Genomic DNA, 18,550 nt, shown 5'->3' on the forward strand with positions numbered 1-18,550 from the left:
AGGAGAGATCAGAATGACCTCATACAAAGGTGATATCAACAAATATTGATGTGTTTTTTCTAAGCAACTTTATTTTAGAACTTTGGAAAATTATAAAAACTTTGTAAACCCTTAAAAATTTTTTGGATAATGTAAAATTTACTGATATGTTGAAACTCTCAATAGTTCCAGCCAAATCAACTTTCGATTCCTAAACATTTTTATACCTCCTTTCATCTTTTGTATCTTGTGAGCATTGCATCTCCGGGAATATAGAGTAACATTGTTCCTCATTTTTTCTTTCTAAGTAGGTATCAAAAGTCTTAAATATTTGAATTTCTGAGCTTTCACGATTTTTTCTTAAAATAGAGTGCCAAGTCTGAACCCCTTTTCAAAAAGATATAAAATAGTAGGTGTCGTTCGGGTTGAAAAGATAAATAAAAAAAATTCAATTAAAAAATTTACGTGACAAATCTCACATTGGCATGTTGGTTGAGAGCTTAGACTTCAAATTAAAAAGTTTTGAGTTCGAGTCTTTGTATATGTGTTGTATGTATGAATTTGTCTTAAATGACCTAAATGTTAAAAAAAAAAAAAAAAAAAATTTAAAAAGCCCAAAATTAAAAAAAAAAAAAAAAAAAAAAACCGTGACATGCCGTCAGCGGCTCTTCGTTGCTCGCTTTGCCACGTGACATTTGATCGGTTGAACCGGTTAGATGTTTCGCTGCGACGGATGTCAGACACCGAATTCCAATCCGGTTATGGGTGTAGACAGTTCCATCACGGTGTTTTAAGAGTTGCCGAATTATTTAAAGGAACTTACATATATACAACACATTGGAAGCGATTTGCATCCGAGAGCGGGAAATCATCTTGTAGTTCGAGTTTGTGAAGAGAGAGAGGTTGCGAATGGCAGGAGTGGTGAAGGCTGATAGGCAGCAGGAGGTCGTCTCCGTTGAGCTGCCAGCTCCTCGTGGATGGAAGAAGGTCAGATTTCGATGATCGCAATGTGTTTTACCCTTTCAATATGTGAGAAAATTCTGATTCCGTGCCCTAATTGGCTTAAGTTTAACTCTGCACAGAGAGCTAATCTTACGCGTCTATTTCCTTGTTCATTGTTGTTATCCTAGGGTTTCTGAGCGCATTTCTGGCTCTTTCTTTTTGTTTAGATTTATTCTATTAAGCTATTGGTTTTCGGTTAGGATCTAATTTATTTGTCAGGAATTTGACGTAGTTCATCTTGTCGGCGAACAATTTAGCTCAATTAGCGAAATTTGAAGTGCTCATAGCACTTTTCTGGCAGGTGATTTGTATTCGGTATTGGCTGCAGTTCGCAGTCTTAGTTATTATAAAATTTTATCCGAAATTTCCAACTCATCGGACTAGGGCCACATATTTGCGAATTTTGCATGGCTAATTAACAGGGTATGCAAGGTTATGTAGGTGAACTTTTATGGGAATTAGCGGTACGCTTTCTGGTAGTTTTGGTTTTCGTTCTCCGTGATGATTGTGTATAACCTCCAACTTTTATTCTGGTGCACTTGAAACGTATCATAGTTTTTTTTTTTGGTTGTATCATAGTAGTTTATACTTAAGTTCATTTGGAAACTATTTTCTTACCTTTCATGATGTCTATAAAAGCTTATTTCAATATATGGTTTTTTTTTTCTTTTGGAAGTCCTTCCAACTCAGACCTATTCACACATATAAGCAACAATTGAAATACAATAAAATAAAATAAAATAATAAATCAAACACAAGCACAATAGTGTGCAATTGTAGGTAAAAAAGTATACTTGATATGTGATGCTACAAAGTGAATGATCAAGTTTAGGTTCGATGCAGATTATAGTATGATGTAACATTTAACAATCCTTTAACACAATTTGTATTGAAGCTAAACAACCTACAAGTGTAGCCACAAACATAAAACAATGCTGATTATTAGGTTAAGTTATGTGAGTGGTAGAACTATCTAGCACAATGATATGAAACAACTTAACCAAATACAATTATGAGATTGAATATCATCAAACATCATAGCCATAAATATCTGCACAAATATATAGGCTGATGTAAAGAGAAATTATACTGCAAGTCAGCAATTAGGCTATTAAAAGCAACATTATTGATGATTCAATACAATTTCATATGTTCATTCCAACCATATACTGCTATGAAAACATGAAAACATATAAAATAAGTAAATGTGCAAGAATTAATCTAAGTTAAAGAGCAATCATACACAATTGATATTTATCTGGCCTGCATTGACACCTAATTTCCCATTGGATTAGAATTCCACTACTTTCACTCCACTCAATTAAGCAGACAAACCGCTGCGCCATCTCTTTTTTTTTTATAATAAAAAGAGCACCCAATTCTTAATAAGGCAAAAATACTAAACACAAATAAGATTTTCACCCAAAGCTTCTTGAAGTCTTCCAAGACAACACATGCACGATTAAGAAATGAAACCTTTCAAAGTGTTCCAACATGTTTGTGGTGAATTAATGCTTATAATGCACTTATATGATCATTGGGCTATGTGCATGATATGACAATGAAACGGGATACATCTACCATTGAAAATATCATTTAAAATATGTGATACTAATACATATTGGATACGTCATTGTAATATCACATTTTTTAATTTGAAAAAAATTGTATAATAATTATACAAATTAAATAAATATGAAATGAAAAATGATTTCATATATAATAAATTTATTTCAATTGCTGATAAAATTAAATATATATTTATTAAATATCTTAAACTCAATTGAAGAAGAATTTGTCACATGATATTATAGTTTTTTAGCTTTAAGTTAACAAAATGGTTCTTTCTAAAATAAAAAATAAACATTATAAGAATAATAAAGTAAATCAAAATAAGAAAAATAAAATTAGTGTTAAATAACTAATAAGCTGCTTAAGTAATATATGTTAAAATAAAAAAGGAGGAAAACTAAAGTTATTAATATAATATATTTGAAATTCAAATTATTATTCATGATATGTGTTGGACATTTGTGTCTTTTAAATTCTTTTTTTTTTTAAATTTGAAATGCAGATGGTATGTCACACAAGTACACGTATCCGACACGACATATTTTATTATTACGAAGTGGTGGTACAACATAGCTTAAAACTTTCACCTAACAAATACATGAGTACACAATCTTTACTTTGATTGCACAAAGTACAATGCAAAATAGATTACACGCTTGTCTAGTTTGGGAGAAAATTATCTCTCTAAACGGAGAAAACAAGGATTTGTGATTTTGATGAACAATTGAAACATTTAAAATGATATTAGAACGGAACTCTCAAACTTTGATTATCTTCTTAGTTTATTCTATTACTTTACATCCACAATATATAACCAAGGGGATGGAAAAGGACAGTATTGAAGAAAACACAAAAAACTCAAAAGTCACCAAATTTCTAAAAAAACTTGACCTTATTATATGCTACTTGGGCAACATCAGAGCCTTCGATTAATGCATATAGAAATATTATAATGCATGCTATCTGATGCTAGCAAGGGAGATGATAATCAAGGTACTTTTATGTGATTAATAATTTTGTCTAATTAAATCCAATGTATATTATATTAAATCTTAAAATTGAAGTAAATAACTCAAGAAATCATCCAAGTTCATTCGACATAGTTAATAACCTAATTAATAATTATTAACACCGAATTAAATAAATTTAATGAAATAAATGAAACAGATGAATTCAATTAAATTTGTTAAGATAGAAAAGAAATGGCTAAGAAAATTTAATCTAACTATGGTTAATCTTATTTTACTTAATTAAATGAATTATAATATAATTACAATAATGACAATTTAAAAGCTAATTTAAAAAATTTTATGAGTACATGGGAAATTTTGAATCACATAAATTTGCTAAACATGAGTGATTAAAAAACATCATATTAAGCAGCTAATCACTAGTTATAAAATGATAATATAATTTCACAAAATTAATTAATAAGAATTAAATCAAATAATTAGAAAATAAGCCAAACAAATTCCAAGAAGTTGTAAAATTTAGTATAATTTTCCTATAACTAATCTGTAGAATAAATAAAGATAAAATTCTAATTAATTTAATTTTTGTGTTATTCAGTATCCTTGAATTATTGGTTTATTTACTCAATCAATTTATATTAAAAATTACTTGAGATTGAACATAGTTGACTAAATCTTGGATGATCTTTGCACTTGAGTTATTCGCCATTTGAGTCATTGCTATGTGATCAAAGCTCCATGGTAGTCTAGTTGATAATATTATCATCTTCATGGTTGTCATTAATTAAATTATTTGTAAAAATATTTAGCAAATTATTAGATGACAACATACAACTTTTTTATCATTAAATCACTAATGAACAACACAATAATCACCTAGGCTCATGGGATCAACACTCGACCCCAATTTGATGAGGAAAAATCAGTTTTTGTTTTAAAGGGATAAAAAAAAGTCTATTTTGATAAATCCTCCCTTCGCTAGAAATAAAGTAAATCTACTTTTCCCTCTTAAACGCATGCATATAATCAGCATATTGTATGATATATATATCATCATAATAACTCTTTTTTTGTCATCATCAAAAGAGTTCACCATAAATTTTAAATTGTTGTAACCATTATTGATATTCCCTCTTAAATATAGTACTCACTAATAAAAAAATATATGAATATAAAACAATCAAGTGTATTATGCTTGAAATAAAATGTAAACTAATATTTTCTCTAATACCCAATCTAATAATTGATAATCAAATCACTAGGGGATCTAACATAAAACATACATGTTAAATGCTAAATTAATATTGTAAGACCATTTAAAACATTGTTAACATGCAAATCAAGATGCTAAACACAAATTATACCCTTGAAATTCATAGGCTAAAATGTAAGTAATATAAATGTAGAGTTAATCATACTAAGATTAAAAAGCTAGAAGTTATGATTTATGAATCTCAAATTGAGACACATGAAGTTAGTGATCATGTACTACGCCTTTAATTAGTTTGATTAGAGGTTTCATAACCAGGCCAATCATAATCTAGTAGAGGGGTTGATGTGGTCAAACCAAATTGCATTATTTTGATAACACTTTATTTATATCACTTTTCCCTTAAAGAAAATTAGGAAAAGTTGTCAAAATTAATCTATAATTCTAAGCTTGGAGAACTAAGCATGCAATAAACCTAGTAGACATATAATCATTTAAATTTATAACATGTGTGAGTTTATCTATGTTACTAAGAACCAATTTTTTTTTATATAAGGTACTCTTAAAAAAATTGTTTAAAAGTATAAATTATATGTTTTTTAAAACATTTGTTTGTAATCTTGTTTAATATAATAAAATAATTTATTTATAGGTAAATTAATCATTTAAAGCATAGAATAGATTGGGTTGTATTTATGAACCTAGAATAATCCAAGATTAAATTAGAATTATCCCAAAAATTTCACATTGCTTTCAAAACTTGGATGTTGGATGTATACCTTAAGTTGATTGATTTTTGAACTTACGAAATCCATGCCTTCACTGCCATGTTATCATTGATTCTCTGTGAGGATATACCTATGATAATACTTCTTCGATTATGGTATCCAAAGAAGAGCGAGTCTACTAACTTTAGTAATATATGGAGATAATGCTTGTATAGGTGATGATGAATATAAACTAGTGCATTTTGGAATTCATATATATGTTGTTAAACTTGTAGTCCACATCGAATTTCTATAATCATCAAAATATAAGTTACATGCCTAGTTTTATTACAATAAGTATATTTGCTATTGCGCAAAGTATACATGAAGGATTTATAATTCTACTATCATGCTTCTAGAATAGGAATTCTATGCTCATGTGATTTTTAACAAGCATATGATATATGCTTATAAGAGTATATAACTCTACAGTTGCTAGTAGAAATGAAAGATGGCTTATTCTATTTATTCCTTATACTATTATTATAAATGATCTTTTTTATTAAATTTAAATGAGAATTTGACTCTTAATAGGACAAAAAGGATAAAAAGGATTCATATAGGTGCCTTACGTAGTGGAATAAAGGCTTGATGTTATTGTTGTTGTACTGTCATTCTTTAGTTCCAAGGAAATAATTCTAGCATGCAAGTTATCAACATTAAAATCACATGGTGTAAAACTGTTAGAAGATGTATTTGATAATAAATTGTTCATTTCATTGTTGGATATAGCAACTTTATTTTCTAAACAAATAGTTTAATTATGTGAATATGAGCTATATGAATAGGCAAGTTGTCGAATTCATTTATATGTTTTTCACTCTCATATGCAAGCAACAACAACAACAAGCCTTTATTTTACTAGGTGGGATCGACCACATGAATGCTTTTTCTCCATTGTGTCCTATTATGATGCAACATAAAATCCTAAACCTTTTAGGAGAACATTAGTCATGCAATTAAAAAAAAGCAACCTTTCAATAATACAAACACAAACAGAAATTTACTTGGTAGAAACAAACATTAGAAATTGATTAGGAAATCATGTAGGAAAGAAAGATTCAATGCACTTAAGCAATAATAACCCTCAGAACAGCCACGAATGGTCACCTCATATGCAATACACAAAACTAAGGAAATGTGCTTAATGGAAAGATCTAACCAGCAATCCACCATTGAAACTTGATCCAGCACAAGTCTGCACTCATTAGAAAAATACCAATAGAACGGGGTAACAACACCGCCTCACAAGTCACAAAGTTTAGATAAGAAAGATGCATGTGGAATGAAAACCGTGGATGGAAGAAGTAGAAAGAAGACCGAGAGGAAGTAATAGGGAATAGGGAGAAGACTAGCTCTCAAGCCATGAAGGAACCCTCAGGTTGAAAATTTTCATCGAACTCTCTTTTACAATAGAGAATCAACCGCTTTAATATAGGGGAAAGAGTAATTAATTGCTCAATTAAATGTGCCAACAATTCAACCAATAAAAGCAATCCAAATAAGCTCTCATAGGAGAAGACAAAGCATCAAGCATAGGAATCAACAAAAGGGGAAAATCGAACAGCCAAAGGGAGAGGGGAAGAATCTCAAGCAACCATAAAGCAAGGGGAATTTTGAATAGCCAAAAGGGAGGGAAGAATCCCAAGCAGCCATAAAGGAAGGGAAATAATGGGCAAGCTCAATAAGGAAAAAATAGCTCACAACTAAATACCCAACCAGCCAATAAGGAGCAAGGAAGCAAGATCAAATACAAATGAAAAGTCAATGGTATGAACTAACCCAAGAGCACCTAACCTAACATGATTCTTGGTTGTTTTCCATTATAGGGTAATAAAAAATAGAATACATAACATCCAATAACACGAAAAATTAAAAATACATAAAATGTAAATTCTTGACTACATCATATTAAGAGTCAAATTGTCATTTGAATCTAATAAAAATGTCATTTTTTAATACTTTCTAACTAAAAAGACTTGTTTATAAAGTATTTAAAATGATCATGTAAGTCTATCATATGTTTAAGAGTTTCATTTTCATTTTATAAACATTGATAAAGCTATTCAAAGATTTTGATTCTTTTCTAGAGCTAATACTTCTTTTTCAACTTCTCCAACATTTCAATTAATTCATCAAAAGCATCAAACAACTCTTCATAATATAATTCTTTCACCTCATCACTTGATTTAGAGTTGGAGCATTTAAAAGTTGAGTGGGTGCTCTTATCTCTTCTTCTTTTTCAATTTCAATATTGTTCTCCTTTCCCTTTGTTCTCTTCTTTTTCTTCTTCTTCTACTTGAAGAGATGTCCTTTGCTTTATTCGGTTGTGGCTTGAGGACATGCTCCCTCAAAATCCTTCTTCGATCTTTTTTGTACCAATCTTTTGAACATCTACAAATAAAATGATGAGAGTATTAAAAATTTTCTACTTTGTTTTAGAAAGTGTGATCTTTTGGCAAAAGAGCATTAAGACTCAATGGACAGAATTTAATTTAAATCAAAAGCTCTCAATCAAAATATAATTTAAAAATAAAACCAGGAAAACATAACCATTTAAAATAATATTTCATTATCTACAATTAATGGATTTAAAAAAAATAGTGTAAGATTTTAAAAAAAAATCAATTAGTGGAGGACAAGCAATTGATTGCCAAAAAGGCCAAATAAACTAGCATTGTGTGCCTTATGATCTAATCTTGGATGTTAGGCCAAACAATTTATCATGAGAAGAAAAAATTATCTTGAGAGCTAAGCTTTGAGATCAATTGTGAGCTTAAAGCGGCACCCTCTTGTAGGTGTTGATAAATTAAGAGCGCATCAACATAATCATACTTCTATAATTTTTTCTGACACAAACGCACACAATAGAAATGTGGAATAAAACAAATAAACAATCAAACTCATAAGCACACATGTGTAGAAGTCCAGCTGACAGAATGTATATGATATGTAATGCTAGAAAGAGAGTAATCTAGAGTAATTTTATTGTAAATGATATAACACACAACTTGCAATCAAATTAAGCAACCTAAAGGTGTAGCTAAACTAACATATAATGGTGCTAAGCATAAGCTTAAGTAATATGCATGAGTAATAGAATTATCAAGAACAATGAAATAATTTAACTCCATCACACAAGCTTATAAGATCTAATATCATCAAATTCTAAAAACACAGATCTCTGCACAATTGATATGTGTTGATTTAAAGATTTTATGTTACAAGCAAGTGCTATTAGACTATTAAGCACAAGATTAATGTTTGCTCAACACAAGGGCATATTATTATTAATATATATATATTTGTGATGGACCTTTACTTCTGTTGAATACTTGACTTTCTTTAATAAAATCATTAAAATGATATAGCAATTTATCCCTCCATCTTTCATTATATATTTAGTATATTCACCACTCTACATTCACTATATATTGGCAAGGGATGAAGAAAGCACTGTAAAAGCTCCCAAAAAAGGCACTCACCGACTTAAAAATATTTGGTATTGAACCAGCCAGTTGACATCAGAGCCTTTGATGAGTTCGTAGACACTTTAATACATGTTGTGTGATGAATGCAGGCAATGGAGTTGACAATTATTGTAATATTGGAAACTTTTATATAATTAATAATTTAGGCAAATTAAGACCAAAATATATTATTTAATACATTAAATTTTTGTGAATTGAGTCTAATGGAGTAGAAGGAAGACCAGACTCATTAACTAAAACATAACATCCTAATTAATAATAATTTATGCAAAATTAGCATGACTAATCGATTTACTGAAATAATGAAACATATGGATTTTATTAGATTTGCTAAGAGATATAGGACATAGTTAAGGAATGTTGATCAAATTATCATTTCGCTTATTTTCCTTAATTAATGATATTATGATTAGTATGGTTGCCATATAAAAGTAAATTTAGTAAATTTAATGAACTGAATGGGAAATTTGGAGTCACTTAAATTTGTTAAACATGAGTGGCCAAATAATATAATCTTGAGTATTTTAGGCATATGATCATTAATTATATAATTAGTAATACTAATTCACATAATTAATTAATAGATACTGCATCAAATAATTGAAAAAATGTGTAAAAAATTAAAAAATATGTAGAAAAACAAATAATAATTTTTGCAATAACTAAAATATTCCAACTAGTTTTGCATTTGTGCTCTTCATCCTTTAATGCTATTTTAATTTAATTCAATCAATTTACATTGAAAAAATTCCTAAACACAATAGATTACTAACCTTGGATGATCCTTGCACGCATATCTTCATGAATTCTTCACTTAATTCATGTTCATGTGATGAAAATTTCAAGCTAGTCTAGTGAATAAGATCATCATCTGCATGGTTGCTACCAGTTGAATTACCTGTAAAAAAACTTAACTAATTATTTGATGATACGAAATAGGATTTGCTATCTTCAAATCACTAATGAGCTACATATAAGTACTTAGGCTCAAGGGATCTGCTTGCTTGTGGATGTATATGCAAGAAGAACTGGGCTTAAAGGTTTCTTATTGAGCTTAAAAGTATTTCACTAAGAAATTAGGATTAAAGCTCATGGTAAATGGAAAAGCAACTACAGACATATTTAGATCTAGTTTCTTTCTAAAATAATGTGACGAGGGTACTATAGTATTAAGTTTTTAAAAAGTGGATTGCAGTAAGCAGTTGGGAGTGATATTTTTGTTTGTTTTTTGCATGCTCGTGTACATGTTGAAGAATCATTGCAAAAGCCTTAAATAGTTCATCATGTGTTGCAATTTGTATTTGACATTCATGCTCATGTCCAACAATCAATTCAACAGACATAGTAGATGTATTTTTGATAAATATAGAATGGCCATACCACAAAGAACTCTAGATGGAGTAGACAGTAGAACTCATCATAAACTTTAAGAAATTTCAAGGAACTCTCAATCCATAAGGATAGTTTGGTCTATTAATGATGTTAAGTATCTATTTAAGAATAGTATTCTACATGGCTTATTTAATAATTTTCTTACCACATTTTTGATCAAATATTACGAACCCAAAGTTGACATATGAACTCACATTTTATTGCAATGATCATAATCTGACAATATCCTAATTTAATTAGATAATGAAATATTTCTAAGATTCAAATTGAAAATGTTCAATTTTAAAGGTTGTGTTGTGAACAAAATCAACTCCATGCTCAAATAGGTTGATTTTTTTTTATTAATCTAGGAGTCACCACATATATGTGCCGGTCGAGTTTAGATGGCGATTCAAATGTTGATTCATGTGGTGCGTAAATTAAAATTTAGAATTAGATTAAAAATTAGGCTTACAATGCAGAAAAAATGTTCGGTGTGTTTGCTATTCATTTATTAGTTCTTAAATTTCTTCAATTAAAAAGGGTTTATTATCTTCAACGTTTTAATGTTTTCTCTTTTGGATCAGCACACTCAAAAGGATGTTCTATGGATGAAGTTGTCCAAAGACAATGTTTGGCTTCATATCCTTTTAGACAACACTTATAGCAGTTAGGTAAATAGGTCGAATTTTAAGATTTGCAACATTCTTTCACGTTTCAGGCTTATTGCTAATATACTTTAGGGTGGAAAATCGTTTTCATCAATCCTCTTAAGTCTTAGCTGTTGGTTACTAACATTATTCTTATTAGAAAGACAGGAGTTGTGATGCATTTCGTCTATAATCTATATGATCCTGGTTTAAAGGCTTTCTTCTATTTGAATATCAGTTCAATGACCAAGTGTTTGGTTAAAAACTCTCGCCACTATATTATAACGTATTTTGAAAGTCACACAGAATTTAACTCCCCATATTCATTTAGGTACTTACTATTTTCTTTGTCTTATATTTATCAATTACTATACTTGCTATGGTTTAGCAGGTAGCAAATTTATTTAGGTACTTGCTAATGGCTTTGTCTTCTATTTCTTAATTACTATACACGCCATACTTTAGAAGGTAGCAAGTGTCTGTTTCAGTCTGGAATTTATATTTTATTCCAAGTCCTAATATAAGGTTTTCCAAATTCCAAAGTTATGAATATCATAAATGACTCCTAATGGACCAACTACCAAAACTGCAGGAAACTTTTACCAGACAAATAATGATAATGTTCAGAAAAACCTCTTATTTATTGAAGGAGGAAAAAATAAAAAAATTGTTACATACCTTTAAAAAGGTAGATAATTACACTAACGTCGTAGTGATCAAAGAAACATACAGAAATGCACTAACTAGATAAAAAACCCAAATGGACATTACATAACTAAGAAAAATAAATTAAGAAATGTTTAAAAATCATCCAACTTTTCTTCAGTCAATATCTCTCTGTTGAAATTCAGTAAATGGTCACTAGAAGGAATATCTTAGTTACAAACATTGATCACATTTGTTGTAGTTTTGTGAGCTGATTTCTATACTTGTGCCAGCTGTTCGTACACTGTATTAAGGCATTCTCTCCTCTCGCCACCTCTCATAGGATGCAGATTTGGATTTTAATAACAAATTATTTTTGTCATTTATTTGGTAGTTTGATAGTCATGCCCATATTTTTTAACTTATTATTTAGCTTTTTAAAAATTTAACGATCTTTATGCACCATGCTAGGTTGAAGGTATTGGTATGCCTTGTACTATATAATTTCTCTAGAGTTGTTATGTTTTGTGCAAAAAAAGTGCTTCACAAATGTGAACTTTCCCTCCTCTCCCATCACCACCCTTCCTCTCTTAGTACAAAAGGAATCTTGAAACTAGTTTTATATATTTTTTGTGTTGGCATTGCATCAAGGGAACATCAATATGCCCTAAATTATAAATGATATTATATTATTTGCAAGTTTTTTTGTCCTTGTGCAATTTTGTGGATATGAACTGTTTTTGTTAGGTTGTGGACTCATTGAATCTTCTTCATGGTTATTGTTTATGGTGCAGTGTTAGGCTTATTTGTTAACCTTATTTCTCTGGTAAAGGCTCATGATAATCAAACTTCAAAGGTTGAAATTGTCATAAGATTGTGTTTTAAATTTTTTCCTCTATTCGATTGAGGTTCCTTGAGTTCTAGTTTCATGTAATTTCCCTATGAATCCCATTACTTCTTGCATGTTAATGTTAATTCTCATAGCTAGTATGGGGGCTCAACCAAATATGGAAAGTTATAACCTCGGTTTTGGGATCACCTATGCTCTGACCAATTGTATTAAATGATTAGTGGCTTATCATAGTGGTGTCATAAGCAAGTTCTTTCATGTGGCTAGGCTTGTCAATTGTTGGATCAAGCCAAGCCTAATCTAATTTTGATGTTAAACTTGTTCTGGTCAGATCAAAATCTTTAATAAGGTTGGTGCGAATGCATTTTTATCCACTTTCTAACTTGGTAGATCTTCAATTTTGTTCACTTAAAATGGACCCTAATGATAGTTGGGGGTAATTGGTCTTATGTGACTTGATGGTATTTGTGCATTGGGTTGCGGCAATGTTCAACGGTAATGTTTGTGTCAAAGGAAGAGAACAGTGGTGGATTTAGTGATAATGTAAGACAATATGACAAAAAAGAGATGATGCACTTCAATTATGGCTTGCCATTAGAAGGGATTGAAAACATCAATACAATAACATAAAACATTTATCCCACCATGTAGGGTCGGTTACATGAATCCTTTTTCACCATCACATTCTATTAAGACTAAAATTCTCATTTAAATTTAATAAAAAAAGATCATTTCAAATATTTTTTTAGCCAAGTGTTTTTAGGTCTACCTCGATCTTACTTAACACAAGCTAAATCCAATACATCTACTCTTCTAACCAGGTCATCGGAAGGCCGATGTTTTGTGTATCCAAACCATCTAAGGCAACTCTCTAATTTTATCTGCCATTGGAGCTACTCCAACCCTTCCACTTATGTACTCATTTCGCATTCTGTCTTTAAGAGTGAAGCCACTCATCCACCAAAACATTCTCATCTCTGTAACACTAACTTATACATACATCTTTCACCTCCTTAGTATCTAATTTATTATATAAATCATTAAAGTTAAATTCTTTGCATCGCATATTACTTTCTTAGATTCTTTACGGGCGCTTTTATATCTTCCCAAATTTTTCTAGCTTTTACATCCAAATCAATTTTTATAACAAAGTTTTTTATTTTTTTATTATTTTGCACGTTTTGATTCCACCACAAATTATTTTTACTATTATAAGCATTTCCTTTTGATACTCCAAATATATTCTTTGTAACATTCTTAATATAACTTGCTATCTTTTTCCCACGTAACATTAGCTTCATCATCCATAGTTAAAATTTTCAGATTTTGAACCTTACTTTTAAAAATATTTTTGTTAGTATTCTTTAAATGTCCTAATGTAATTCTAGGATAACATTTTACTTTATTTTTCATATTCCACACCTTCATCATAAATTCCAAAACTAATAAAGCAATATTCGATACATAAATTTTTAATAACTTTACATATTTGTTTTTGACCAATAAGGTTCAATGAAACTTATCCTTTTTCGGGGTTTCATACCTTTTTTTAAATGAAGTTTTCTACTTCACCCGAAAATTCTCTCTTTCTATTCTCTCTTTTTAGCAAGTGTTTATTCTCTCTTCAGATTATTACTTTGTATTCACTTATGTATCAACCTTTGTTTTTTTTGCTTAATTCTTAAGTGTCTTTCTCCACCACAATTTTCTAGGAATCTTTCTAAATGTGTGAGGCGATATAGGGAAGGCAATACGAGGATGAATTTGGCATGATGGAACTAGAGTTAAGTGTAGAAAAACGGTGAGAGGTGCAAAGAGACTTAAAGAGGAATACAAAAATTGCAGAGTTGTCTGACAACATCAAAATTACATAGTAGGGGATGTAAGAAATATATGAGAGATTGGAAGATAACATATTTGAAGATACCAAGTGATACCAGTAGAGTTTTGAGGATGGTTGAACGTATGTGGAGACTGGAGTACTAGGTATTGATTACCTTGAATGAAGAGGTAGAGATGAATAATAAGTTATATGGGGTTTTGATTTCTTGTTAAATTTACAAGAAGTTCTGACAAATCAACGAAGGATTTAATGATGTTTTGACAGAAAATGATCTCTAGATTATTTAAAGTGGGTGCTTTCAATTTCATCAACATTGTAGTAGGGGTGTTAGTTCAGGTTCACTGGTCGGAGTTGGTTTTAATTCAAAAAATTTTCAACATGAACATAGTCAACTTGTATCCGATTTATGTATTAAAATAGGTCAAAAATTTTAACCAGAACCTATTTCAACTGAATCTTACCAACACGACATTAATATCACTTAAGCTGTGACATTTGTGTATCAACTTAATTGAAAGTGGACATGATTAATTGATTTTAACATGATAAGTTAAAAGAATTACAAACTATTACAATTTATTGAGTTTTTATTAAAAAAATTCACATAGTTACAATATTATTTTTGCGTTGATCTGAATCTAACCTGAACTCTACCTAATTTTTCTTAGAATCAGTTGAGATAATCAAGCCAACTTAAATCTTACATGTGTTAACCTCTGTACCCAAAATTTTCATATCAGGTTTGTGTCAGGTTTATGTCAGGTTAACATTGATAACCTTACATTTGAGCACTATATCTGACTTGTGCTCCAGTACATCTTGGACTACTTTGGTCACAACTAAGATTATAGCTTAGTTTGCATTAATTTTGGCCAAAAAGCTGAAACATAGGACCTCTTAGTTTATTATTTTCTTATAATTTTTAGAACTAGATTTAAATCAATTATAAATTGGGCTTGAATTGCACGAGTACCATTGGCAATGACTACCAGGTGATCATGAAGGTGGTGGCAACAAGATTTGGGCATCATGATGAGGCAGCATCTGGACTTGGAGTTTACTAGTTGTTGCTGCTAGGTTTAGGTGCAAAAGGCTATGCCGGTGAGATTTGGCCTGACAAGCCATGGAGATGAGATCAAGGCTAAACTACTTTTGGTGATGAATTATTTGCTTGCATGCCAATAATGATGGCAATAACAACACCTTATGACATTTATGTGAAAATGGGAGGCCACAAGAGAGCGAGAGATCGAATTACAATAAGATGTTAAATTTAACTTAAGTGGCAACTCAAGAGGATTAGAACTAAAGAAACTTGACTTTTGTTAGTTGAATGTTAAATTTAACGAGTTTTCAGATGAGTTGGTTTACCTAACTAAAGGCTAGAATCAAGAATCAACATGAGGTTTTTGTTTTTATTATTCTAGGAAACAAATTTGAATCATGAACTTTGTTTGGATTGCCTCATATAAATTATTTTATTTCTGGCGTAATTTGTATACCAGTAGTCTTAATTGTGTCTATGTGCATGTTTTCTTAGTAAATAATTCTGCTTTCCCAAGTTAAACCAATATCAAAATTCATGAAATGAATTTATATTTAAATTTTGAGTGTTAGAATGTTCCCAAAGGTGATGCATCATTACATAACACGATTATGATGAAAAATTTGTAAGGTTTTCATCAGCTAGTAATGCATCATAGCAAATTCCATGTCAATGAAACACAAGTGATTTTTTAGCACGTTTTGTGAGCGAGGCATTACAACTTCAGACAATTGCAGTAGCTAATGAGCAAGGTCTGAAACTAAGATTTGATTTGTTTCATAAAAATTTGGAAAAGCAAGAGATATGGTGGGCACAATGATTGGAATAAGATTAATATTTTTTGCTTGCAAGAAACAAAATGAAAGGAAAAAAATTCAAGAGATATTGAAGAAGTTTGTTAATCATTATATGTTGGATAAGTTAATAATAGAAATGCGTTTGGGATCATGATGAATATAGAATTGAAAAATAAAATTGTTGAGATGAATACAATTAGTGATGTGGTGATTGTTATTAAGTTAATTGTCATTATAAATGTGATTAGTGCTAATGCTTCTAGTGTTGGAAGATAGTTGAAAAAATTAATTTTGAAAGAGATGAATGAAATAGAATTTAGTTCTAAGGACTTAAATGAGCATAAAAATTAATTTTGAAAGAGATGAATGAAATAGAATTTAGTTCTAAGGACTTAAATGAGCATATAGGTTATTGTATGACGGGCTATAAAAATGGTGATTGATATGAAAGAAGTTATATAAGATATGATGAGTGCTGTATTTAATTTAATAGTTGTATATGATCTTTTAATAACAATATGTATTTTAAAAGACAAGCATAGCACTTCATTAATTCTAGAATTGGAGCCACCAAATTGCAGACTTTTATAATATGAAGAATATATATATTTTTCTTGGTGAAGACTTCAAGGTGATTCTTGGATAAAGCTTTACCATGCACCATATAGTAATAGTTCCAGATTTATATCTTAAGATCATAAATCAAATGATCAAAGGAAACTTTCCTAGAATAAGATGGTGGAGTTTGATTGGTGATAAGTTAGTCTTTCAAGATGGGTTTGTTGGAGAGGAGAATTGGAATTTCTTAGTTGAATCAAACTTACTGAGTGATAAGATGGTTAATTCCATTGAATGATTGCCATAGATGTTTTAATAGTCTTGAAATAGATCATACATTAATAATAAAGAGATTTAATGATGGAGTGACGATGTACAATAGATTTTTAAAGAAAAGCAATTGACTTTTAAGAAGTGACATAAAAAGAATGCCATTCATGCATAATGGCTATATGAAAGTTAAAATTTGCTTTAAAGGTGACGTTGATAAAGTGAAATCTATATTTATACAAGAGGCTAGGTACCAAAAAAGTAGCCGAGATTTAAAATAACTAAAGTAGCAATAAAAGATCTAAAAACTTCAATCAAGTTAGATGCATTAGAAGTGAAGATAGAACAATCTTAATTAAAGTTTAAAATGGCAAATAAAGATGAACATATTTTTATGAAAAATTATTAAATGAGAGTTTTAAGAAAAAAAAATATTTTAGAAGAGCTTATTGAGCAAAATAATAAGGTATAGTGGGGTGATATTGACTCGTGTTTTAGTGATTCAACCTCAATTGACATGAATTTTGATTTTAGTCCTTGTCTCATTCAAAATAAGCTGAAGTTGATCTATTTCAATTTGACGTCTGTTTTGATTTGAGTGTGTGATTAAACCAAAGTACTTTTGAGCCAACCATCATTGAGATGAAGCAAATTGATTTCGAGTTGATTAAAATTCAAAGGGATTGCTGTACAAGATTTGAGTTTTAAATATAATTCTTAACCCTAAGTTGGTATTATAAGTTGATCTGAAAATGCTAAAATGGTAGCTCTAAAGAAGATGCATGAAGGCAAAGCTTTAATACTAGTTTGAGCCATATAAAGGAATTAATCTTTTGAGCCATGCAATAAAATTATATGAGAGAATATTGGAACACAGACTAGATAAATTACATTGATTTCAAATATTTATTTTGATTTTATGCCCGGAAGATCTACCATTGATTTTATTTTTGTTATGAATATTTATAAAAAAAGAATAAATGGCAGAGAAAAGTTATTCATATTGGCTTTAATTGATCTTAATAAGATTTTCGGTTAACTAGATTGAGTTCGCATTTAAGAAAAAAATTTATGTGTTGAAGTTATGTTGAAATTATTTAAAATAAGCATGATGGACCATTGACAAGTACTTGTAGTCATTTCAGAGCGATTAAAGTTATCCTAATTATAGTCCGATTGTATTAAGTATTTCCTTTAACTTTATATCTTTTGTATTTATTATGGAGATGCTTGTAGAGGATATTTAATTTGAGGGCATTATTTTATGCGCTTTAGATTATATATTTCTAATTGATGCGATGAAGATTGAATTAAAGGAAATGGTAGAAGATTAGATGAAATATTTAGAAGATATAGAGCTTAGGATTAGTAGAATAAAGCTTAGTATATGATATGCAATTTTAATATTGTGATATTAACAATTATATTTAATAGTATTTGGATATAAATTAATATTTAGGTGTGATAGGGTTATGTATTGTGGATGCAGCATATAGAAACATAAATATATGGATGCCAATATAGTTATA

The 18,550-nt window shown here is 29.7% G+C and overlaps 1 protein-coding gene across 2 annotated transcripts in view; it reads left to right on the forward strand.

Moving 5' to 3' along the window:
- Nucleotides 1-749: 749 nt before the first annotated feature.
- LOC110092950 (methyl-CpG-binding domain-containing protein 11) overlaps nucleotides 750-18,550 on the forward strand; it is a gene marked incomplete at its 3' end in the record, with an annotated part of 38,573 nt that continues 20,772 nt past the window's right edge. The window contains 1 exon segment of one of the 2 annotated variants that reach the window (XM_020817667.2): nucleotides 750-966. In XM_020817667.2, the coding sequence (XP_020673326.2) occupies nucleotides 889-966 (78 nt within the window). 2 annotated transcript variants of the gene reach the window in all.

The sequence above is a fragment of the Dendrobium catenatum genome, unplaced genomic scaffold (genome assembly GCF_001605985.2).
Source record: "Dendrobium catenatum unplaced genomic scaffold, ASM160598v2 fragScaff_scaffold_840, whole genome shotgun sequence".
In the NCBI taxonomy this organism is placed as follows: Eukaryota; Viridiplantae; Streptophyta; class Magnoliopsida; order Asparagales; family Orchidaceae; genus Dendrobium; species Dendrobium catenatum.